Here is a 23,438-nt window from a genome sequence, read left to right on the forward strand (position 1 = left end):
CAGTAGATTCATCCAAATTTCAAGGATTTCCACATAGAGCGCTTACATCAGAATCAGAAATACTTTAATAATCCCAGGGGGAAATTATTTACATCACAAAGTAATGACAAAGGATTAGATTGATATTTTTATTTCAAATAAATTTTGTCTGCTAAGGCGTAGTTGTTGATTGTTGCATAGCAGCTACGTTGCGTAGAAGTTACGCAACAATCAATGAACCAATATAATTATTAATCTGAACAGAACAGAATGACTTCATGACTTTTTATAAAACATATTCAGTAAGTTGTAAAGATGTACAGCTGGACAATCCAGATGATCTTGTTCCAGAGAAGATCCTTCTCCTGAGCAGCCAGACACCAACAGTGTAGCTTTTTATTCCACTTTCTTCCATTCAAAGAAAAAATGTCCCCGGCATGACTTTACTTCCAGGCATGCAGCAGTCTCTGGCTTTCCCTCCATCACACAGAGCATGTGTCCATCAGTCTACCTTTTGTTCTGCTTTAAGCTGCTGCAATGCAGCGACTGCTTCTTCTCTGGCTTTGTAGCCCCGCAGTTCTGTCCGGAGCTCCCCGGGCTTTGGTGGGATCTCTGGTATGCTCTGAAAATAATATGACAAACACTGTTAAACACATACTGGAAGATCGGGGCATGTTTTGATTGGCATGTGTTCCCATGCATAAATGTCAACTGCTGATAATATGACAAATCACATCAACGTATTTTCAGCAGCTATACTGATGTGTTATGCCTAACCTATATACAGTGTGACATGACATGTATGACCATAAATCCATATTTGAGACACTTTTACAACTAAAGTGTGGTGGCTCAATACTGGATTGTGGGAAATGTAGGATAATGTAAACAAATATAATATAGCTGTACAACAACACATGATATACTTATAACAGCAGCATACACAGTCATAGTCAGTTGTGTGTACATCACTGGTGCAACATTTTTTGTACATTCAGAACTTTTTAAAAGCCTGAACTTGATCATCATAATCATTTCAGTTTCAGTTACAGATTTATTTATTGATTGAATCTACAGAGCAAACACAAACAGACGAGCCTCTTTACCAGATCAGGTAGATAGTACTGGTGGACGGTCTGTGCTCCTGCAAACATGGCCAGCACACTGGCACCCAACATCCTCAGGTACCGAGGCCAGGACACACCGGCTGGCATCTTCACAGACTTCCTCGACCTGGCAAAGAGAGCAAGAGTAAACAAACCAGTAAACAATACAAAAGTAAGAAGAAGAAGCACGTGGTCTCTTTTTAATTTGGTGCCAAACACAAACACGATGTCAACTCATACTAGGGCAACACATCATACAATTAGACACTGATCAATCACAATCAATACTGACAACCTGTATCTGCAGCTACGGCTGAGTATGTGTTACCATTAGGGTACTCGAGCTAAGTGAAGTTCTCATTTCTAATATTGAAATATGCAAGAACACATATGACACATGCTGTCTGTGTCTGATGACCCCCTGCACAGTGAATCCAGTAACACAGAGGCTACTGTCTGTGTTTGTTAGCCGGGACAAACGTTTGGAAAACAGAAGAACAGACGTAAGTGACGCAGTTCAAACCTTACCTCCTTTAATTCACTGTCACGTTAACGCATGGCCGCAGTGTGAGGCTGAATTTCACCATTTTACGCTCAGCTGTCTGTCATTGGGAGACACGCAGGTCATGCTGTTTAGCTAGCACGAAGATTTACAAAAAGGAAGAAATGATGAGCTCTCACTCAGACTCTATCTTGAGATTTTGTTTTGTTGAACAGCCTAACTCGTTAGTCACATATAGCGTGTTGTCTTCTCAGCTTACATGGTTATTCCCCTTTAATACAGTGATACAGCGAAACATAATAACACTCCAAATAGTCTAAAAGGCTCAGATATGTATGTGTATTTTGTTTTTATGAAGGAGTGATGCGCTGTACTAAAACACGATCTTTGGTTGCTACGTTCTTCTGCAGTGTAACTTCGTGTCGGCGCACTCACACACGCGGGGTCCGTCGCCATCTAGCGGTAGACTGCACGGACCCCACACACAGACAGACAGACAGACAGACAGACAGACAGACAGACAGACAGACAGACAGATAGATAGATAGATAGATAGATAGATAGATAGATAGATAGACATTAGAATTAACCTATAAAACCGTATCCATATGTTAAAATGAAGCTAGATCAAAAAACGAGCTAGATCAAAATTAAATAATAATAATTACATTATGCAGAGTAATTAAACATGTAAAAAATGTGCAGGATAATTAAACATTTGTGTAGAAAATAAATATATAACTGTGTAAAGGAGTTAACCTGTGTTAAACATCTATACAAAAACTATATAAAAAATAGAAACAAAATGTTTTATACAAATAGAGAACTATATTAAAAAATAGAAAGTGACCGTAGAAATAAAAATGTTTTATACAAATACAAAACTATATTTAAAATAGAAAGTGACCGTAGAAATACAAAAAATTATAAATCTGGGAAAGAACTACAAATTAGTCTATACATCATTAACTGTGTATTTAATCGTGTTTAACTGAATAAATGACTTGTGCAGTGTTACTTAATCTAAAATAGTTTTTAATAATTATGTATTGTTGTTGTGTCAGCATAGTTGTCATAAAAGCCTCCTGATGTTGGTCTGACGCGTGCAGTACACTCCCCGGCCAGCAGGCGGCGCTGAGCGTCCAGTGAACCGGAACAAAGCGGAAGCTCGAGCGTTTAAATGGTCTTTGTTTTGGGAGGACTCGCAGCTCCCCGTCTGCTTATTTGAAAACTAAAGAACAAAATGTACGACAGGTATGTTAGTGTGCTCACACACCTTCATGTTCCGTTAATGTAGAGGTGGCCGCGGTGTGAGGACAGCTGCTGGACTGTGTAATGTTGTTAGCTTCACTGTTAGCTCAAGCCTCCACCTTCCTCCGGTGGCGTCCATCCATCTTCTTTGTGCCAGCAGCAATGTACCGTGCGTGCTCCAGTCTTTGCACAGCTCAGATCTCCACTGTGTACTATTAACGCGTTTGTCAGCAGAATGAATGTTAATGTATTCAAATAAGTCAACAGTTTAAGATGGAAGAAAACCAGTATACATCATTGACGGTTCCTACGGATTATTTTCAGCAGTGGTGAGTTGGTGCTGGAGGTGGCTGCAGGTCCTGGACAAACTTCTCATGTTATCTCTTTGACTTCTTCATTTTCATGCATGAGATGGACAGAAACAAACCGCATCTGACACACGACACATGCATACACAACTATATAGTTTATATGTAGGCTTGCGGCAAGTGATAAGTGTAATTATGAAGGATGATAACCTGTCAGACATGACCTCACAATGGGAAGTGTTAGAATCCAGGTGTGAAACAATGGATGTGATTGGCAGTTATTTTTACAGTGTGATGATGTTATGATCACTCTGAGACAAATTTGAAAACATAGGACTTCAAATGTTGACTGCGTTGTCCAGCAGTTATTACACCACCACTTGTTACAGGCCTTATAGACACACATGCAGTGGTAACCGTAACATGGATACAGCCTGAAAAGAAACTCCTCTCGTGTTTGACCCCCCTTAGTTGACTCCATATCAATCACAGTCACAATGTTTTTGCAAGTCCTGTTAGTTGTTTGTATATCTTCATTCCATTCTGTTCGGCCTTCTGTATGCACACATCGTGTTCAAAGACCTCTTTGTGGGCGCCATGGGAGTGTTCTTGGTTAAATGCTCAAAACAAATCACGTTTTAAAGTGAGGATACACAGCTTGCCATACATACTATCATGCTCATGCAATGAATGAAATGCAAAGAATACAAACAGGTGTGTATCAGCGCATGTATGTTTGTAAGTATCGTGTCTTGTAAGTTTGCTTCACCCACTTTTTCACGCACCCCGTCTTCTCTTTGCCATGTCCGGGTCCTGTTTCGTTTTCGCTCTCCTTCCCCTCCTTTCTCTTTGACGTTCGTCTTCCTCCTCTCCTCTTCTTCTCTCACGCTCCTGCTTTTTTTCTAGGTATCAGTCCAGCCAGCAGCACCCCGAGGCGCAGTATGAGATGCCCTATCATAACATGGGACATTACACAGATGGTCCCAGAGATGAGCCTGTCATGGCGGAGCTATCTGTCCACCGAGAGCCGACTGTTTACCAGGAACCTTTTTATCAGAACTGTCCCCCAGCCCCGAACCACTACCAGGAGCCTGTCTACCAGCAGAACATAAGGGAGCAGCAGCATCATCCTGCACACCTGCACCACCCTCAGCATCAACATGCAGTACAGGAGCAGAGTGTTCAGCACCTACCTCAGCCTACCGCACCACCTCAAGGTATCATATTTACTACTACTACTCAGTCCATATACGATTGGTACCTGATTCTTGGTGTAACTTGGCAGATAGTTGATTGTCAGTGATTCCACTGAAAACACTGAAAACAATATCATAAAATGTAAATTACAATTCCCTCATTGGTTCGTTCTGTTTGCAGTGTCTTTGTGTTTTTATTGGTCACTGTCATACCTCTCCCCTCTGTCCTAGTTGTGACGCCAGTGAAGAAGAAGCGAGGCCGGCCTCCTAAGCAGCAGGTTGAGGACGGCAGGATACAGGAGGAGGACGATGAGATTGAGGCCGCCAAAAAAGCCAAGAGGGCTCTCAACCGCTTCAACGGCATGTCAGTGGCTGAGGTTATGGCCAAAACACTGCCGGACGTTATCACCTACAATCTTGATATTTTGATAGTGAGTTATTTACCGGGGACCATATCTATTTATGGATTTTTTTATTTGAATGATTAGTAGATTGGTGGAGGTTTTTTTGGTGCCACCTGTAAGTTATAATCACAGTCAGTTTTCAGGTCTGTTGCCATGGTAACACCCTTTTTCTCCTCAGATTGGAATTAATCCAGGACTGTTGTCGGCCTTCAAAGGCCACCATTACCCAAACCCAGGAAACCATTTCTGTACGTTGAAATTCAGTTTCATTACTGACCACAGAGAATACGGCGTTTACATTTAGCTTCTTTGTAATGTGATCGCAAACATTTATTATACAGCTCACATTTATTCAAACGCACCATGTTAAACTGAAGCTTCAGTGATTCGCTGAATGTTTTTGAAGATTTTAAAGGGGTCATTAAAAGGAAATATCAGCATTTAAGGGGTCAATAGAAAATGTATAAATTCCACTTTTTAAATATGTCATCGTTGTCATCATCTGCTGGACAGGTTTTCAAGATGAGATGTTGCTGAAACCAGGGCTTTTACAGCTCCTAGGGAATATTTGTTATCACACTGTCTCTAAAGTGTATTCTTCAAAGAACATTTATAATATTAGTCTTTTATTTTCCTTCATGTTCTGTGCACTGTTTATTGTTATGCTTCTAAGGCAGCCAAACATGTAATTCATGTCACCTTTACATCAGCAGGTTCAGTATTATCACATCAGCTCATCATTTTATGACAAGAAAAAATAAAACCATGCTGGCTAAATGTAGATTCATTGCAAATTCATTCATTGCAAAAAAAAAAGTGTCTTCAGATGTGTTTTGGGGTCTCAGTACCCAATTAGCTAATAACATTTTCAACCCTTCTTTTCTATCCAGGGAAATGTCTGTTCCTTTCTGGTCTAACTGAGCAGCAGCTCAACTATATGCATGACCAGAGCCTGCCGGAGAATTATAACATCGGCTTCACCAACATGGTGGAGAGGACCACACCTGGCAGCAAGGACCTCTCCAGGTGAATGAAAAAACACATATTGATCGATTGAAAGTTTATAGAAATGCTTCTGTACAGAATGATGTAGAGTTGGTATAACAATACACTGAATTGTAAGATCACCAAATTTCTTTCTGGTTCGATGTTTTTGTCCCAGTAAGGAGATCCGTGAAGGAGGTCGACAGTTACTTGACAAGCTGCAGAAATACAAGCCATTAATAGCAGCTTTTAATGGAAAAGGTACAATTTTTAAAGCACTGAAACTACTTTAAGCATTTAGGTAACATATTTATAAAGCCATTGGTTAAGTTTAACAGTGTGTTGACATTTCTTCTATTTGGCAGGTATTTATGAAATCTTCTGCAAAGAAATCTTCGGTGTGAAGGCAAAGAATCTGGAGTTTGGTCTTCAGCCCTACAAAATCCCTCAAACTGAAACGGTAAGTTGTCTACTAGTCTCAAAACATATGCAAAAATACATTGTCACAGCATATTTCCTTTCACCCAGGTGTGCTACTTGATGCCATCGTCAAGTCCACGCTGTGCCCAGTTTCCCCGTGCACAGGATAAGGTGCATTTCTACGTCAAGCTGAAGGAACTGCGAGACCAGATGAAAGGCCTGGCACCAAGCCATGAGGTGCAGGAGACACAGTACTCGTTCGATCTGCAACTAGCTAAAGGTACAGTACAGTTCCTGCTTTTTTTTTTTTTCTGAAACATGAGGATACATTAATTGTCATAGTTATGTCTTAGATGAAGATCTAACTCTTTGATGTTGGGTTTGTTCTGCAGAGGATGCTAAGAGGCTTGCAATCAAAGAAGAGCAGGTGGATCCAGAGTATGAAAGCTGTAGCGGGCTGCCTGACAACGTGAGGCAAAACAGCAACATCCCAAACTAAAGGAGACTGTGGAGAGGTGAAAAAACAGGCCTGTCTGCAGTAGCACACAGGTAGTGTAGTTACCATGGAGTTCTAATCAAATCTAGCCAGAACTAGATGGAATCTTTCTATTTCTAAATCAACTGATCAATAGTTTCAGGTGCATACATTGTGCTTTTAATAATATTTAATAATAAAAATGCATTTGATGGCATGGTATGAAAAGTCATAGTGGATCATGGTAAAGGTAACCTGTGGAGTTTTGTCCTCTAGTAGCCCAAAGAGGCAGTTTCTTTGAGCACGTCCTACATTCACATGTTTGAGCAATTCCACATATTTTTCTTATTAAACCGAATAATACAACAGCACATTTTCTGAATTCAAACTTCTTTCTTTTACTGAGCTAAGATTACTTATTGATTGCTACAGTCACTCATTTGTGATTTGGTTTAAATAAATCTTTAATTCATTGGGTTCAGTGTAAAAAATGTTCAAGCTCTACAGCTGTGTACTATGCCACTGTACAAGTCTGTCACTCACTCAATCTTCAGAGGCAGAGCATTAAAGTTAAATGACAAAAATCACACCCCCAGGCTGTCGTTTAGCTCAGTTGGTAGAGCAGCCGCCCCATGTGCGAAGGCTCATTCCTTGCTGCAGAAGCCCAGGGTTTGAATCCGACCTGTGGGTCATTCCCTGTCTCACTCTCCCTGCATTCCTGTCACTCTTCAGCTGTCTCTGTCAAATAAAGCTTGAAAAGGCCCAAAAAAAATTACACCCCCTGCACGTGGGGGCATAAATATTATGATCTGCGGGGTGGTGGTAACACACCAAGATATGCAGCACATACTGACAAAGGTGGGAAAAGGACGACTGCTTGCTCGTGCACCTGTGTGTTTTTTTTTTTTTTTTTTTTTTTCTTTTTTAGGCCCTATTACACACAGTGTATTTTGGAGAATAATAAATACTGAATACTTAATGTAAGCATTTGTTTTTTTCCAAGAAAACTCCACAGGAGACCTTTTTGACATTACACAATGTGCAGTAAATGACACAGACAACACACCACATCTGCAAGCACAAACTCATCTTTCCTGTGGTATCTTGCAGAAACGGACATTGGAGGCCATCAGTGGAGAACATGACACAGAATCACTGTAGCTGGAGATGTTTGAGCAACAGATACCAGCTGTACAAGTAGCATGATGCATCAGTGAGGTGAAGAAACCCTCCGATGTCACCACAAGAGCAGAGGAGTCATACATCCCTGTGGCATTGCAATGTGACGCACAAGGGAGGAAGTGCCCACAACAATTACATTTTCTAACTCTCAAACAGACTGCGCATGTTTTTGGTGTTATTTTTTATCACTATTTATTGCATTTTGTATGGTATGTGTGTCCAGTGACTTATTTTTGTATTTTGAAGAATGGCATATGATTTATCAGCTGTATAAATATGTAATTGTACTCTGGGATTTCTAATCTGTACTTACAGAGTTATTAAATCTCTTCTAAAGACGGTACGTGTATTGTCTTATTGTGTAAGTTATTTGTGTAAAGCTGTAGTGTATAAAACCTATAATGTAAGAAAATGCACACACATCATCAGAGAGTATGATTAATGCTTCTTCTTGATTGAAAAGTCTGATTTTGAAAGCTCCGTGACAAAGATCTGGTCATTTTGATGATCCACTCACCGACTGACTTGTCAAGTATCTAATACACTGCTGCAAGGTTTAGATCAAACATGGATGCAAACAAACACCAAAACCTGAAATGCTCCAAAGAAAAACTGACTTCAAAATCACTGACATATTTAATGATTCCACATAACACATATCTGAATATAACTTTGTTGAAATTTAGATGTAATTGTCCATTGCACTGGAAAACACTACTATATGGAAGCGATTATAAATCTTTTAAAAACGCTGAGCTCACAGCAGAGTAAGATGCATATTCATATTTCCTGTTGCAAAACAAGTAATAAAGTAACACCAATGTTTATCCTGGATGAATAATGGAGAAGTTTTGGGGGTTGTAAAGACTTATTTTGCCCGACTTGCTGTTTGTCACATGGTGTAGTTAACGAAGAAGAAACACAATGACCCCATTGGAACCTTTCAGCTCTGTAAGATACAGCCAAAGTGCTTGAAAGTCTGAACCAAACCCTTTGGTAATCTGTTGTAATTAGTATTTGAACTTTAATTAATTCTGTGTTAAAATCATAGTGTGGGAAAGCACGCGGGGACATCATAATCCACAATAAATAGTTTAAAAGTGAGCCGGGCTGCAAACAGAGCCTTTAAACATCACAGAGCAGCAGCCAATAGAAACAAGTCTCATGGAGTTTAAAAGTCGTGCGGATCATACCATTGCTGAATTAGGGGCGTACGCGTCTGTTTGCTTTCGATTTTATTGTGCAGTTTACAGCGCAAACACTTACATTTAAACAGATTCAGCAAATAACACGTTATAACATTAGATAGACTAAAATATGCTAATTGGAGACATTCTTGTTGGTTATAGTTAAAGATATTTCTCTTGTCGCACCCCTACATCTTAGACTTGAGGTCTTCCGGTGTCAAAGTTGACTCGGCAGTGCTGTCATGTCTTTGTTGCCTGTGTTGCTCCTCGTATGTTGTGAACAGAAGAGCGGGATGGATGAAAAATAAACCGTTATCCGCACAGAAGAAACCAGTTTAAAGCTTACCCGCAACAGGTTCGTGTACGCCTTTAAACGCCGCTGAACCGTGCGCACTTTGTGTGCGAAGACTCCCAGCGGAGGCGAAACCATTCATCCGTGCTAAGTTAGCCGGACGGCTAGCTGTCGGCTAACATTAGCTGCAGTTGTGGCACTGCTGGTGAGTTATTGTTAGCGGTATCATTCATAATATCAACACAGGAGTATGAAAGCATCTCTAACTGAAGCGGGACTCGTGTCTTTAGCTGCAGCAGTGTGTTTTAGAGCTGCTTTCAAACAGCAGCAGGCAGCTAGTTTTCACTCGGGATTAGCTCGCTTGTTAGCATAACCAGGGAAGAAGAATGTGAGCAGGTGTAGACGTGTAGTCGAAGAGTCTGTGTGTTTGTAGTATCTGCTGTTTGATAAAATAGTGTCTGCAGATGAGTGCGTTCAGTGTGTAGAGTTATCTTTTGTTGCTCTTCTTTATGTCATGGCTTATCTTTTGTGTACACAATGCCCTGGCACATGCATTCAGTTTCATACACTGCCAGACTCTTTAATATGCTAAAAGCACATGTACGTCACCCAGCTGTGTGTCCTCAACATCACTATTGATTTATTTAATGAAAGAAACCAAAAGATGGAAGAAAAGCTGAACGGATCATTCCCTGTTGTGTCCCCGGAGTATCTTCATCAGTGGTGAGTCTTCCTCCTCACCCCCCAATGTGGCCATGCTGGAGTCTGATTGTATCAGCAAAGTGTGATGGAAATGAAATGAAAGCATGTGTGCCCCAACTTTCCTTTTGACTTTTGTTTTACCGCTGTTTTCATGATCTGCCATGTGCACTGTGGTTTTTATACAAGGGGAACCGAGGAAAGCAGAATGTTGGTGTGATGTTTCTAAACTTTTCTCTTTTTTATGTGATGTAATGCTTTAACTACACTGTCTTTGATTGAATGACCATTGTTGTTGACTGGGAACTAACAGTACAGGTCTTCCATGTGTTGTGAAAAAAGTCAAGTGTGGAATATACAGATCAGTCTTCTGACAGCACAGACGTACACAGATTCCGCATTTTTAGAACTGATATACACCACCCAGCTTAAACAGATTCAGACCTGCAACGCCTTTGTTAAGGTGATAATGTTAACTGTTATTAAGGTTGCATTTCGTAATTGATGATTACTTGTTTAACTTAAACTGGAGTATTGTAACAAAAATAATTTCCCCCTGGGATTATTAAAGTATTTCTGATTCTGATTAGTATTTAGTTCACTGTTATTGACATAAAGCTGCACAAACACTTCTCTAAAATGCTTTTTAACTGCAGTTTTCCAGTGTATTAAATGAACTTCATTAAGTTTATCAAATAGACTAAAGAGCAGCTCGGACATAATGATTAAGTCCTCATAAAGGCACATGTCCTTTGTGAGGACAAAGTCTTAACAACTGTAGGAGAAAGTGCACCAGTTGTGTTTTTTAAGTTATTATCCATCACTGCATTAACACTCAATCAAGTGCAGAAAATAGTAGAACCAAAAGGCGTATATGTCACACAACACCGTGGGCTAACCCATTTCACACGTTGTACTTGTTATTTAAAACTTTTCTGTCACCACAGGGTTCAGTCTGCACAGCAGTTTCAAGCTCTCCAGGCCCAATATTCAGGCTTCAACTCCAACCATCAGTTGCACTACCCTGAGGGGCAGGCAGGAGAAACGGCCATGGCCAATCCAGAACCCATGATGGATCAGCAGGAACCTGCCAACCTGGCAAAACGTACTATGATGCCTTTTGAATAAAACATACACATTAATATGTTATATACGTAAATCAGCTGGTTCAGCCCACAGATTTTATACTTTGGCATAAAATGTTGACTTGAATGTTAACATCTTTCTTTAATAGACCGCAGTGTCTAGCATTCCTACTAGTCTTGTGTTTATGCACGTTTCATACGCTTTGAGACACTTAAAAATGTAGTAATAATATGAAGTAAGATATAGGTGGAGTCTGGTAACAGTTTAACAAGGGCACTGTGACGGTTCAGGCAGTTCTTATGTTTTAATATCACCTCTCTGAACTCTTCTTGTAGCCCCAGCGAAAAAGAGAGGCAGACAAACTCAACCCAAGGAACCCAAGGCACCCAAGGCACCCAAACCACCAAAAGTCCCAAAGGCACCCAAGGCACCAAAACCACCAAAGCCACCTAAGGACCCTAATGCACCTAAAGCTAAACCTGGTCCTAAACCCAAAAAGGCCACTGAGGCTCAGGGTGATGGCAAGCAAGAGAAGATAGATGAGAGCTTCAAGAAGGTGAAGAGGAAAATTGACCGTTTCAAGGGAATGTCCGAGGAGGAAGTCATGAAAAGAACTCTACCAGACCTGCTGGATTACAACCTGGACTATGTCATTGTAAGAGTCTCTGCCCACCTGTTTTACAGTGCAACCAAGTCCTGTGTTATGTGTAATGACTTTGAGTTTGTAAGCTTCAAAAACATTTGTCCTTGCTTTCAGATTGGTATCAATCCAGGACTGATGGCAGCTTTCATTGGACGCTGGTTTCCAGGTCCTGGAAATCATTTTTGTAAGTTGTGTGACAATAATAATTTTGAGTCATATAATACCAAGTGTTTTTTGGTCATCATCAGATTGAAAATAGTTTTGATTGCCCAAAGGTTTTTTAGAAATAGTTAAAATGTGTGTGTGTAATCCTGTTATACAACACTCAGTCTGAGTTTTACATCCTTTACACTGAGGGTTTGAGCAGATGGGGTTGTTGAGGGGTTTGGGTTAGCCTAACCCTAACCCTAACCCTACCTCACCATATATATGAACACCAAACCATTCACTCCTTTGTTAGACAGAAAGATGACTGTCTAGGAAACCTTTTCATTTCAGGGAAGTGCCTGTTTCTGTCTGGATTTACTGAGGAACAACTCAACCACATGCATGACACCACCCTGCCCGTCAAGTACAAAATGGGCTTCACCAACATGGTGGCCAGGGCAACGCCAGGCAGCAAAGACCTCTCAAGGTAGGCTCATAGACTGGTGGGGAAGAAACATGTAAGACGCATCAGTGGCATCGCGTGTGGATTTTGATTGGATCACTTACCATCATGTTTTATGTCACTGGAGCCAGAAAATCCATAGATGTGCTTAACTTTGAGATTAGAGTTTTGTTGTAACCATTTTGTTTTCATCTCAACAGTAAAGAGTTACGTGAAGGAGGAAAGATTCTCGTAGAGAAGCTGAAGAAGTATAAACCTCTTATTGCTGTTTTCAATGGAAAATGTAAGAGCTCTTATACAACAGAACAACAGTTATAGAAAAAATATTCATTGGAGTGATTTAAAGTAATTATTTTTTTCTGTTTTTCCTCAAGGCATCTATGAAATGTTCTGCAGAGAGCTGTTTGGTAAAAAACCAAAAAAACTAGATTTTGGTTTGCAGCCAGACAAGATCCCCGACTGTGACGTGGTAAGCAGAGCCCGCCTTGCAGCTTCATTATGGATTCCTCACATGTTGCTGAAAGTTAGCCTTGTTTTCCAGGTTTGAAAAACAATCTAACTGTCATTTTCCCCTCACAGGCTCTGTATCTGATGCCTTCATCCAGCGCACGATGCGCTCAGTTCCCTCGTGCTCAGGACAAAGTCCACTTCTACATTAAACTGAGGGAGCTCAGAGATCAGCTGAAGGGCGTCCAACGAACCTCTGAGATCGAGGAGGTTCAGTACTCGTTTAACCTGCAACTGGCCAAGGGTAAGCCCAGTGACCGAGCATGTTTTATTTACATCAGTTATCCAAGCTGGATCTAACCTAAGTGGCTTTTAAGGTCTTTTTTGAAAAGAGAAAGTAGAACACAGCATTGTGATATTGGAAAAAACAAACGGAATAAAACGATACCCATCATTTGAATTAATTACGATTTCACACATCTGTATGATTCACGTTTGGCTTTTTTTTCTTCTTTTTTCAATCAACAGAGGATGCCAAGAGGATGGCGATAAAGGAGGAACAATATGATCCTGGTTATGAAGACGCATACGGTGGAGCATATGCAGAGAGAGGACCTGAAGGGGAACCGGCCCAGAGCCAGACCAACGGTCACTGTACATTCTCATCTGTAGAAAACAGAGGTAACACACACACACACACACACACACACACACACACACACACAGATAACAGTTTACTTCTGAAAAGTGTATTATTATTTTCAGATTTTATTAAATCCGTTTTAGGTTATTGAAATTGAACCTCCATTGTAATGTTGCAGCACAGACACACATTTAAACCTATTTTTTTTGTTTTATTTTTTTGTTTACATACATCTACAAGCAAAACAGAAATATAACAACATAACTTCTAACTTCACAGAAGGGATTACAGCTTACAGCCAGTAGTACATGTTACTGTGGACACGTTTTTACCAATAGTAATCAGTTTACATTATCAGTAAAAGTGCACATTATACATTAAACAACAATACCACGTGTTAGACACCTTTTTTTACTCTTAAAGAATAAGTCATTTTTTCTATGATGAATATTTCCTGTACTATATCTACCCACTGACTGTCTGGGTGGGTCCATATCAAGCCACTGTCTTGTGATGGCCTTCCCACTGGCTGTGAGCAGTACTTTCTTCCTTCAGTGCCAAATTAGTTAAATTGCCCAGGTATAGAAGTGAACATTTCTTGGGGACTGCATACCCTAACACCTCATTTAATACTACATTCACTCTTTACCAAAATAACTCTATGATAGTCAACTCTAGAAAACATATGTATGGTTTGCATCTGAATGACCATGTTTCCTGCACATTTAAACCATTTTTAAGGATTTTGGGAAAATTGCTGAATTTTTCTAAAACGCACTTGAAACGTTCGAACGTTTACATGATTTTCGATAACTGTTGCCTTTCTGCTGAGCCCAATTCTGTAATCCGGGTTGGGTTAGAATTCCCTAGCTGTTTTTCTCAGCTGTTACTGGGTGTCTAAACAGCTTTTGATAAATAACGCAGGTGTATGATAAGTTTGTCTTCCGGCTGCACCAGAAGGTCTCTGTCACACCATTAAAATAAGTATTGTTTCTAAATTAGGTTGGCATAAATGATGCACGTAAACATGGATTAAAGGTAACCAGGTTGTCCAATATCCTGTGTAACCTGATTACTGTGGTGTCTTGTGTGTTTGTAAAACAGTGGGAATAAAGGCCATAGCTTGTGATTGATTTATTACAAAAGACAGACAGCTGCAGAGCAAAATATAAGAGCAATTATTTTGGCAATGATAAGTTGACAGTTATAAGCATTAACATTAATATATAAGTTGTGTCACATCACATATCCTCAGCAGAAGGAGCACCGGAGGCGGCCACGTCACAAACGGCAGAAGGCCAGCTCCCGGACGGACAGTGGATGACCCAGTCCTTTGCAGATCAGATCCCAGACATCAGTGGGGGACCAAAGGGCGGCAGCGCATAAGAAAAGGACTTCTTTTGTCAGGTTTTAGATGGTTTTCCTTTTTATTAGGGTCCGAGTGGGATATACGCACACAGACGGACTTTTTAGACATTTTGCAGAATATTCTTTCTGCATTTTTTTTTTCTGGTCTTGTATACATGTATGATCATCTTCATGACAGTCTTTTTAAATATGTGAAATCAGGGACTTAACAATGATGCTTGACTGTCTTTTGAAGAAGGTCATGTATTTAAATGTTTGTTTTGCCTTTGTACTGTACTGTACTGCACTGTGATGCAGTAATTGTAAACATTCACATCTACTGTTTGGACAGTAGATTAAACTTCAGATGGTTATTTTATGGGCTTGACTCATCAGTGTGAGCCGATATGATCCTCTATGTTAAGTGAGGATTTAGCTAGCATTAATGTTTTACATTTATGGTGCTATGAACTGACCGCAATGCAAAGTGGTCACACCGTGAAACCACACTCGACATGGATGTTAGAGATTCAACAGGAGGAATTTCTGGCAAGCCTTCCAATATACTGTTACAACACAAACAGGTTTTTATTTTAACCTTATCACTTTTTTTGTTTTAGGAAATTTAGAATTATGTTTTGTATGTTGATGAAAATGTCATTCACAAGGAATTTTATGAAACATTTGTCCATTAAAATGTCCTGATGATGCTTTTTCTATATTATTGAAATACCTTGCAGTCATTTGAAGTGTCATACAGCACAGCATCATGCGTGAACATGAGGATAACAACAGATGGAAGTGAAGCTCAGTACAGAAGAGACAACAAACACTGATTCTGAAACGGGATGTCACAGTAACATGGTTCACAACATATTTAACATCGTTAGACAAAAGTATAACCTCTTATCTCATGACCAGATAGGTACTTGATTCAAAGAGGTATTTGTCACTCATTGATTTCAATAGTACATTTCATGGAATTGAATTTCAACTCAAGTCAGTTGAGATATACTTCAGGGTCCTGCTTGAAGTGCCAGAGTTGTAAGAAATTCCTCAAACTGAAATCTTTAAAACACAATTTACACACACACAAAAAAACCTAGAGCTTGTTACTGGCATGCTGTACTACATGAACAGTACCATACACTTATACAAGTATTGGATAAGCCACATATTCGTATGGAAGATAGAAGTAAGTCATTCAAATCTTCTATTTGAATAAAACACATTTTTGGAAGGTCTTGTATGGAACTATGAAACTTACCACTCACCATCATCCTATGACAATGTTTATGTAACAAAGAGTGCCATACCACGTACATACTTATTTTATTACAGTCAAACAACACAAAGACAATAAAATGCATGAAAAAAATTAGAAAATACATTAAAAACTGTCTTTAAATATGGAGGATCCCTTTTTATGAATTGGTTTTCTAAGCACAGTGGCCATTTTGCACAAGAAGCCAGTCAATTAAGGGAAGTTGGGATCCCAGTATTACATCTATTCAACACAATACAACAGGTGTATTCTTCTGACCACCATTTAGTTTCAGTTTTGGCCCTCAGAGGTAAAAAGTTTAGGCATGTTTGACCAGTATTGGTGTAGATGAAATGGTTGTATTTAGCAGATAACTCTGGATACCAAATTTGGTTTTCTTGTCAACACTACACCAAATTCAGTTTCTGGAATGAGTTCATGCTCATTTACTTTGATTAAAATCAGAGTAAATTATTTTGCCATATGATGATCACTGAGAAAAAGTATATTAATACCATTTATTTACCAAGTTTAACGTGCAATCCTAAGCAGTCTTTTTCCTGCCTGGTTTATCATTGATGAAGAGTCAATTTACTTTACTTTAATTTTACTTTACTGTGGTTCAAAGTTGTCGTGCCACATGCAGGCATGGGGAATTCAGAGGGAACTGCACATGCAGAAGTGAGGGAGAAGAAGTCCAGGTTACGGTTCTTGTCATAGTGAAGAGTTTTGTTCGAGCCTGGTGTGATTGTTGAGGTCAAAGGTTTCATCTTTTTGTCTCTTCCTATCTGGTGTCTGAGGTCTCAGTTAGAAGAACTGCTGCTGCAGTGTTCCGAAAATGCACTGCAGAATATAAGAGAGCACAAAAACAAAGACATTGTGTATTTAAAGAATATCCAATAAACCAAAAACTGAGATTGATGAGAATGAGAAATCATTCAATTGGAAAATGTATGTGTGAATTGGCAAGTGTAAACACCTGTTGGGGTCTTTACATCCACTGCTCCACGTCTGCCTGCAGAGACTGTTGTCAACATCAACAGTCGGTAAACTGCTTTACAGCCTGATAATATCACACTGTCACAAGAAAAACATTATATAAGTGAAAGAAAAATTAAAGTGATGCTAATATTTGTTGCTTTTGGTCTAAGTTAATTTACCAGAGCAGAAAGAAGCGGGGTGATTAGTGACTTCCTACATTCTGGTGAAGCGATCAAGCACTTTACCTTGAGATGAGTGAGATGGTCAGGTCAATGGGCAGCATTAGGAGGGTCACCACATACATGACCACTTTCACCGGAAGGAAGTCACTGTCATCATGACTGTCTCTGCATGCCTCACACAGTACTGACACACACACACAATGTGGACATTACACCGACTTTAATATCTGTGCCATATTAGTTTGTTTACAGTGTTAATTTAATGCAACAATATGCACTTTTATCTTTTATTTTAATCTTGAATTTACTCACTAGAATAATTATTTATTAATAATTATTAACTGATTAATAAATTATTTCCAATTAATTAATTATTTCTAATAATCCCAAAACTGCTCACTGGAAAAGTTACTGCACAATTAAACGTTTTCGATTCTACAGTAACTAAACTGATTATGAGCCAGTCCCACCTGTTCCCCTTACCTTTCTTAAAGCTAACTGGGAGGTTCTTCAGGTCCAGCCACCGATGATCTTCCTGATGAGGGTTTCGTTCATTCAACAGTGTCTTCTTTGACTCTTTTGCTTTAGCCGACTCCAGGAGCTCACAACAAGGTTTAGCTGTGGCCTTCCCCAACACCAAAGCGGGGGGCAGATGCTGTGTTCCAAGCATATCTAACACAGACACATGACTTGTAAGATGTTTAAGATGGTTAATTGTTACTTCATGATGAGAACCAAAAAAATCAAAGACCTAACGGCGATGAAGGTTGGAAGAACTCACCTCTTTCTCTCAGGAAACGATGAGCATCCAGGTAGCCATTGTGACAGATCTCAGCTAGTTTCTGTCAAGAGCAAGTGGAGGTTGTTAGAGAACTACTTATACATCTTATGATTAATTTGTCTAATAACTAAATACATTCAGTTTTTAGAATGCAGAGACTTCATCTCTGCTGTGTAAGCTCTCAGTTAAAAATCATGTTTACTGACTGAGACCCACCTCAGGTTTGGTAGGGAGGAAGGACGTACAGATCCGATGCACATTTCCAGTGTTGACCTGGATGCTTACATTGCCATAGTGCACCTCAAAGAAGTTGAATGTACCCTCTCTTGGGCAGATGTCACTCTCGCCTGAGAATGGGGCCATAGTGATGGTGTTTCTCTGCTCAAACAGGGGCATGTTGTTGCTCAGGGCTCCATCCATATAACGCTGAGAGGAAGGAAAAATTTATTAAATATTAATGACAGTGTCAGATGTTGCATCTTCTAAAATAATGTTAATAAGAAACATCTGGATATCAGTGAACAGCTCACATTAATATTTAATTTTTAGCTGGAGAACGACTTGATCACTGACTGTCCTTCTATTACCAGCCTTTAGTTTAGACCAGGGGTGTCCAAACTGTTCACAAAGGGCCAGTGTGGCTGCAGGTTTTTGTTCCAACCAACCAAGAGCACACAGTTTGACCAATCAACTCTCTGAGGACTGAGATCAGTTGATAAAATGAGTCAAGACTGGTGTGCTGTTGCTTGGTTGGAAGAAAAACCTGCAGCCACACCGGCCCTTTGTGGAACAGTTTGGACACCCCTGGTTTAGACAAAGAGTGCACTGAACTGATCATACTCTTCAGTTTAATCATTTATGTCTTTATGGTGGTGTTGAAAAGACAATGTGGCTGGCAGCAGTGAATTTCCTTTGGGATTGCTCACCCTTTCTATAAATTAAACATTGATGAAGCTTTCATCAATAATTTGAAAGATTCATCACAGGAACAAAAAAAGAATGAAAAAAATGAAGCAGAGGAAGACATAATTCTTTAGTTAAAATGTCATTTTATCTTTAACTTTAGTTAAAGATAAGGAGTCAATCTCCAAATGTCCAACTTCACAGCAGAAATAAACATGTTTACAGCCTGGTACAAAAAACTGTTTTGGTCTCTATAATTTCCCTGTTCATGACAACTGTACTATGGATGAATTTCTATTTAATGACCTGTTGAAATTATATTAAGGATTCAAGTTATTCATAATAACAACATGGCTGCTTTGATTGACAGTTGTTACAAAGATGTTTAATACAGAGATGAATTGAGATGTTTTTCATTGATCTCCTTGATGAATGAGATTTAGTCGTCTGTTAGGGTACTAATCAATTAAAATCAGGTCCCACCAAGATTTTAACTCAGATCGCAGGATTCAGAGTCCAGAGTGCTAACCATTACAGCATGGAACCACTTTTCAGAGTGCTTTTTGTTGTATCAGGCTAACGTTAGCTAACATCAGCCCCAACAAGTCTTCAGTGATGATCTGATCTGATCTACAGACCATCAGGAGTTTGACTGACAGGGTTGTTGTGGAGATATTGCTGAAGTCAAAGGTCAATGGTGAGGTGAGGGAAGAAAGTGTTCAGGAGCCTCTGATGTCTTATGCTGTATTATTTATTGACGCTTGGCCAAGGAGAATTAGAGACACTCTCAAAGTACATCAGAAGTGCCTGAGTCGGTCTCACATTCTGCTGAACTCATCCTGGTGGATAGACTTTAAACCCAAAGATAACACACAAATACCTTATGCCCAGAATTAGTCAAACAGAATGTTTTTATTCATGCAGGTGTTACTGTCAACACATTCTAGTCTGGAGACACAGATGTCTGTTTACGCAGATTGGAACGTCAACGGCAAGCTATCTGTTATGTCTAGGAAGGCAGCAACAGTCTCTTCGACCCTGGCCACCACAGTGTTGAAAATTCCATAACAAGGATCATTATTCATCATTGAATATTTTTAATACTTTATACTTCACATTTAAACTGAAAACATCAACTGAACTCAGACAAATCATCATCAGTCATTATGTCACATTTAGTCATTTATTTTCTGTCACACACTGCAAGTCATCAAAACTTGAGTCCAAATCACAATAATTCAAAAATGATAAATCTGAGCTAGAATGCCGTCAGTGCAATGTGTCATACATGATGTACACTCATGATGTACACTGAAGTGTTTCAGAATCATCCTTAAAATCTTTGTGGCGATGATGGAAAGTCCCACCCACACCGATGATCTGTGAAGGCAGCGATGGTAGTTCACAACGTAGTTCCATGGTGTAATGGTTAGCACTCTGGACTTTGAATCCAGTGATCTGAGTTCAAATCTTGGTGGGACCTGAGTTTAATGGTTTGTTAAGTCAGAGATCTCTACAGACAAGCTTTAGTCCAGGGGTGTCCAAACTGTTCACAAAGGGCCAGTGTGGCTGCAGGTTTTTGTTCCAACCAACCAAGAGCACACAGTTTGACCAATCAACTCTCTGAAGACTGAGATCAGTTGATTAAATGAGTCAAGACTGGTGTGCTGTTGCTTGGTTGGAAGAAAAACCTGCAGCCACACCGGCCCTTTGTGGAACAGTTTGGACACCCCTGGACTGGACAGCTACAGATGCATGTGCATCAGTTTAATGGGTTACAACAAGATACAAATAGTGAAGCAACAATTTAACTGTTTTTTTATTTATTCATTTTTTATGATAACTATTGGTTCTGAAAAACACAGAGGGATACTTCTTTTTTTGTTTTTTATTTTTGTTTTGTTTTTTGATTTTTTTTTTCCTTTTCTTTCTTTTTTTGTATTATCTGCATAAACGGTATGGGGAGACCGAAGCACTCGGAGGAAACCCATACAGATAGGGGGAGGGACATTTTGGATGAGAATCCACAAGGTGTTAGTTTTGATGTGGAGTCATGTTGCGGTGCTCTTTTACCTTCTTGCTGAGGAATTGGGATGTTACAAGTTTGGGGTCTGAAAAACACAGGATGACTCGTTTTTTTTTTTTTGTTTTTATTTTTATTTTCTCTGACTGTGTGGGAAAACCGAAGCAGGGGGAAACCACACAGACATGGGGAGGACAGCCTTCTCACTTCTCACTTCACTTCAGTTGTTGGGCCTGTGAAACACTGGGGGACTTGCTGCTGCACATTTTTCTTTGCTTCTCTTCTTTCTCAAACCGAGAAAGTGGCGAGTTTTTTTTCCAAAAGAAGGCTTCCTCATTGTCACTGCAGCATTCTCGTCACAGCCTTCAGCCTCAGCCTTCAGATCTGTGTCCTGCAAAAGTGGAGGGAGAGTCTTTAACCACTGGTTCAGGGCTATGTGTAACACAGCCAGACTCAACCACTGAGTCCTGTGAAACACTGAGGAAGACTCTTGCAGAGGTTCCAGGTCGTGTGAAACACGGGGGAACTCTGTTGCTGCGGCACATTTTCTTTGCATATTTTTCTTTCGCAAACAGAGAAAGTGGCAAGTTTTTTTCCACAAAGAAGGCTTCCTTGTTGTCACTACAGCATTCCTGTGTCCTGAGAAACAGGGTCTTCATCCACGGGTTCAGGATTCTGTGAATCACAGCTGGACCCTTCATCCACTGGTTCAGGATTCTGTGAAACACTGATGTTGAAGGTCCTTTGGTCCTTTAGTGTTTCCATCTGCGGAAGGATGCCATTAAGATCTTTTTCAGTCTGGAGCTGAGCAACAACTTCATTATTTTTTGAGGTCTGCTCATGGAGTAGAAATCTTCAGGCGTTCCAACCCATGTCTCTCTCAGACACCTGTTTTTCAACAAATTGGTGTCATGCTCTGTTTTTCTGATTCTCATATATCAGATGATCCAGCTCTGATATCTTCTGGCGATTTCCTTTTCCATCATCCAAGTTTTTCCACAAGGGTGACAATCCTTTGTTTTTCTGTGTTGATATCCATGTCATTTTTCCTTCACTCTTCTACTTGGCAGAGAAGCTGTTTCTTGAGTTCTTTCTCCGACCAAGTTTCTGGTTAAATGCTAAACCTGTCCACAGAGAGTCCTGTTTAGCACTCTCTGATTCCAATTTTTGAGCGAGGTCATTGTCCATAGGTCCTGTTCAAGATGTCCTTTTGTCTTTTGGAGTTCGGTTTTCAAGTCTTAATCCTGTTGGCACAGATCTTTTTTACAATCTCAAGTTTTCTCAAGATTGGCAGTCATTTCTTCTTTTGCATTGATGCCCATTTCATATTTTTCCTGAATCAGTATGATCCTGATGAGTCATCGTATGAACTGCAGAGGATATTGTATTCCCTGGTGAGGGTTTCAAGTTCTGTTTGGGTTTCATTTACCACAGACATCATGCATGCTTGCTTGCTCTGCAGGTCTTTGTACCTGCTGGAAAAGCTGCCTATCAGAGTGTTCAGTTCCTGATTCTTGAGAATTCTTGTTGGTACAGATCACGTGTCGCTTTCTGACATCCCTCTCTTTACCAAGTTCATTGGTTAAATATTGAATGATCCCAGAGAGTTTTGTTTTCAGTGGTCTCATGTTGGTTTCCAGAGAGTCTCTACTTTTCTTTCCTGAAAAGATCCTTTCTCCTCTGCTCTTTGGAGTTGGGATTTCATCTCTCCAACTGTCAGCAAGGGCCCCCATTTGGTCCCTGCAAGAACACGGAAATTGCATATCTACTCCAGTTGTAGGGGGTGGCAGCTGCATAAGCCAGTTTTGAAAACATGGTGTATCGCTGTATCGTCCGTCTCACATGATTATATCACGTGTAGGAAGGTCTTCAGTGAAGTAATGAGATGAATTTGAACACTCACTCTTACTTACAGGGACTGATGATGTCAAAATTCGTGGCTTTCATGTGATAAAGCACAAATTCCTGGCCCGCCGCCATTTTTCCTTCTTAGTTACTGTTGCCATGTATGTGATCAATTGACCTTTGCCGAGCCCCGCCCCCTAGTTACTGTTGTAGGTCCGTCAAGGGACAGAGTGCCATGACGGAAAGAGGTATACCTGGCGTGTCAGTGACAGTTTTTTGGAGCAATACCTCGGCGACATCCTCCAGATCGAGGCAAAAGGGGTTCCCCCTTCCTGCACCCTGGAGGTCAGCGCTCGTTGGCATGTATAGCTCTAGAATTGCCACAGTTATCCAATGTTGGAGCGATCAAACGAACCATAACTGAGTTTATGAGCCATTCACAGTTTTACTGTACCGGGCGTGTGTATTTAGACTTGCATGGCTTAATCTTGAGACAAGCATAAGCTACGGCAGGATCAACCGGTAGCCCCCACCTCTGGTTGGCTCGGTCTGCAGCACGTGTGCGGGTGGGTGGGTCGAAGCCGGGTGCATGTGAGGGCAGAGAGATGCCAGGACCGGGCCAGCCTCCCCCATCTGGGCATGGAAAGAGGTTTGAGAACATCATGCTCTCCAGAGGCCACCGCTCGAGCGGGGTGGGT

General features: G+C 40.3%; 4 protein-coding genes and 1 non-coding gene across 11 annotated transcripts; 3 read left to right on the forward strand and 2 right to left on the reverse strand.

Moving 5' to 3' along the window:
• Positions 1 to 114: 114 nt before the first annotated feature.
• Positions 115 to 1,752, reverse strand: uqcc6 (ubiquinol-cytochrome c reductase complex assembly factor 6). Its single transcript, XM_010753829.3, has 3 exons — positions 1,614 to 1,752; positions 1,086 to 1,212; positions 115 to 601 (listed from the first exon to the last, which is right to left on the reverse strand). Exons 2-3 carry the CDS (start codon positions 1,191 to 1,193, stop codon positions 482 to 484), a joined length of 228 nt encoding a protein of 75 aa, XP_010752131.3. The 5' UTR covers positions 1,194 to 1,212; positions 1,614 to 1,752; the 3' UTR covers positions 115 to 481.
• Positions 1,753 to 2,692: 940 nt separating this feature from the next.
• On the forward strand, positions 2,693 to 8,150 carry tdg.2 (thymine DNA glycosylase, tandem duplicate 2). 4 transcript variants are annotated; one of them, XM_010753835.3, is made up of 10 exons: positions 2,693 to 2,841; positions 4,053 to 4,363; positions 4,574 to 4,773; positions 4,925 to 4,994; positions 5,637 to 5,772; positions 5,909 to 5,991; positions 6,096 to 6,190; positions 6,259 to 6,430; positions 6,543 to 6,699; positions 7,736 to 8,150. In XM_010753835.3, exons 1-9 carry the CDS (start codon positions 2,831 to 2,833, stop codon positions 6,647 to 6,649), a joined length of 1,185 nt encoding a protein of 394 aa, XP_010752137.2. In that variant the 5' UTR covers positions 2,693 to 2,830; the 3' UTR covers positions 6,650 to 6,699; positions 7,736 to 8,150. The 4 variants fall into 4 exon arrangements, with proteins under 4 accessions (XP_010752137.2, XP_019116323.1, XP_019116311.1 ...); XM_019260778.2 differs by having other exon boundaries at positions 2,705 to 2,832; XM_019260766.2 differs by lacking the exon at positions 2,693 to 2,841 and adding an exon at positions 2,850 to 3,167.
• Positions 8,151 to 9,207: 1,057 nt separating this feature from the next.
• Positions 9,208 to 15,489, forward strand: tdg.1 (thymine DNA glycosylase, tandem duplicate 1). Of its 4 annotated transcripts, none has more exons than XM_010753826.3 (11): positions 9,208 to 9,491; positions 9,941 to 10,009; positions 10,933 to 11,090; positions 11,407 to 11,726; positions 11,829 to 11,898; positions 12,213 to 12,348; positions 12,525 to 12,607; positions 12,699 to 12,793; positions 12,904 to 13,075; positions 13,300 to 13,452; positions 14,670 to 15,489. In XM_010753826.3, exons 2-11 carry the CDS (start codon positions 9,951 to 9,953, stop codon positions 14,798 to 14,800), a joined length of 1,377 nt encoding a protein of 458 aa, XP_010752128.1. In that variant the 5' UTR covers positions 9,208 to 9,491; positions 9,941 to 9,950; the 3' UTR covers positions 14,801 to 15,489. The 4 variants fall into 4 exon arrangements, with proteins under 4 accessions (XP_010752128.1, XP_010752129.1, XP_010752130.1 ...); XM_010753827.3 differs by having other exon boundaries at positions 14,673 to 15,489; XM_019261234.2 differs by having other exon boundaries at positions 9,212 to 9,349.
• Positions 14,914 to 23,355, reverse strand: LOC104937568 (patatin-like phospholipase domain-containing protein 2). The gene is made up of 7 exons (XM_027288095.1): positions 23,274 to 23,355; positions 18,186 to 18,395; positions 17,970 to 18,030; positions 17,672 to 17,860; positions 17,252 to 17,372; positions 17,005 to 17,102; positions 14,914 to 16,868 (listed from the first exon to the last, which is right to left on the reverse strand). Exons 2-7 carry the CDS (start codon positions 18,387 to 18,389, stop codon positions 16,810 to 16,812), a joined length of 732 nt encoding a protein of 243 aa, XP_027143896.1. The 5' UTR covers positions 18,390 to 18,395; positions 23,274 to 23,355; the 3' UTR covers positions 14,914 to 16,809.
• On the forward strand, positions 20,284 to 20,355 carry trnaq-uug (transfer RNA glutamine (anticodon UUG)). The gene has a single exon. It is a non-coding gene; the product is annotated as a tRNA-Gln (tRNA).
• Positions 23,356 to 23,438: the final 83 nt, after the last annotated feature.

This window comes from Larimichthys crocea, chromosome XIV (genome assembly GCF_000972845.2).
Source record: "Larimichthys crocea isolate SSNF chromosome XIV, L_crocea_2.0, whole genome shotgun sequence".
Taxonomy (NCBI): domain Eukaryota; kingdom Metazoa; phylum Chordata; class Actinopteri; family Sciaenidae; genus Larimichthys; species Larimichthys crocea.

Bases quoted from the DNA above. Each gene is read 5' to 3' on its own strand.
- uqcc6 (XM_010753829.3), bottom strand. From the start codon at position 1,193: ATGCCAGCCGGTGTGTCCTGGCCTCGGTACCTGAGGATGTTGGGTGCC. The intron at 602-1,085 runs GTAAAGAGGCTC...TATTATTTTCAG, and splicing joins AGTACTATCTACCTGATCTG to AGCATACCAGAGATCCCACC.
- tdg.2 (XM_019260766.2), top strand. From the start codon at position 3,112: ATGGAAGAAAACCAGTATACATCATTGACGGTTCCTACGGATTATTTT. The intron at 4,995-5,636 runs GTACGTTGAAAT...TTTTCTATCCAG, and splicing joins AAACCCAGGAAACCATTTCT to GGAAATGTCTGTTCCTTTCT. The intron at 5,992-6,095 runs GTACAATTTTTA...TCTATTTGGCAG, and splicing joins AGCAGCTTTTAATGGAAAAG to GTATTTATGAAATCTTCTGC.
- LOC104937568 (XM_027288095.1), bottom strand. From the start codon at position 18,389: ATGGATGGAGCCCTGAGCAACAACATGCCCCTGTTTGAGCAGAGAAAC. The intron at 17,373-17,671 runs GTAAGGGGAACA...TGTGTGTGTCAG, and splicing joins CCCAGTTAGCTTTAAGAAAG to TACTGTGTGAGGCATGCAGA. The intron at 17,103-17,251 runs GTAAAGTGCTTG...TTCTTGTGACAG, and splicing joins ACCATCTCACTCATCTCAAG to TGTGATATTATCAGGCTGTA.
- tdg.1 (XM_010753826.3), top strand. From the start codon at position 9,951: ATGGAAGAAAAGCTGAACGGATCATTCCCTGTTGTGTCCCCGGAGTAT. The intron at 11,091-11,406 runs GTACTATGATGC...CTCTTCTTGTAG, and splicing joins ACCTGCCAACCTGGCAAAAC to CCCCAGCGAAAAAGAGAGGC. The intron at 13,076-13,299 runs GTAAGCCCAGTG...TTCAATCAACAG, and splicing joins TAACCTGCAACTGGCCAAGG to AGGATGCCAAGAGGATGGCG.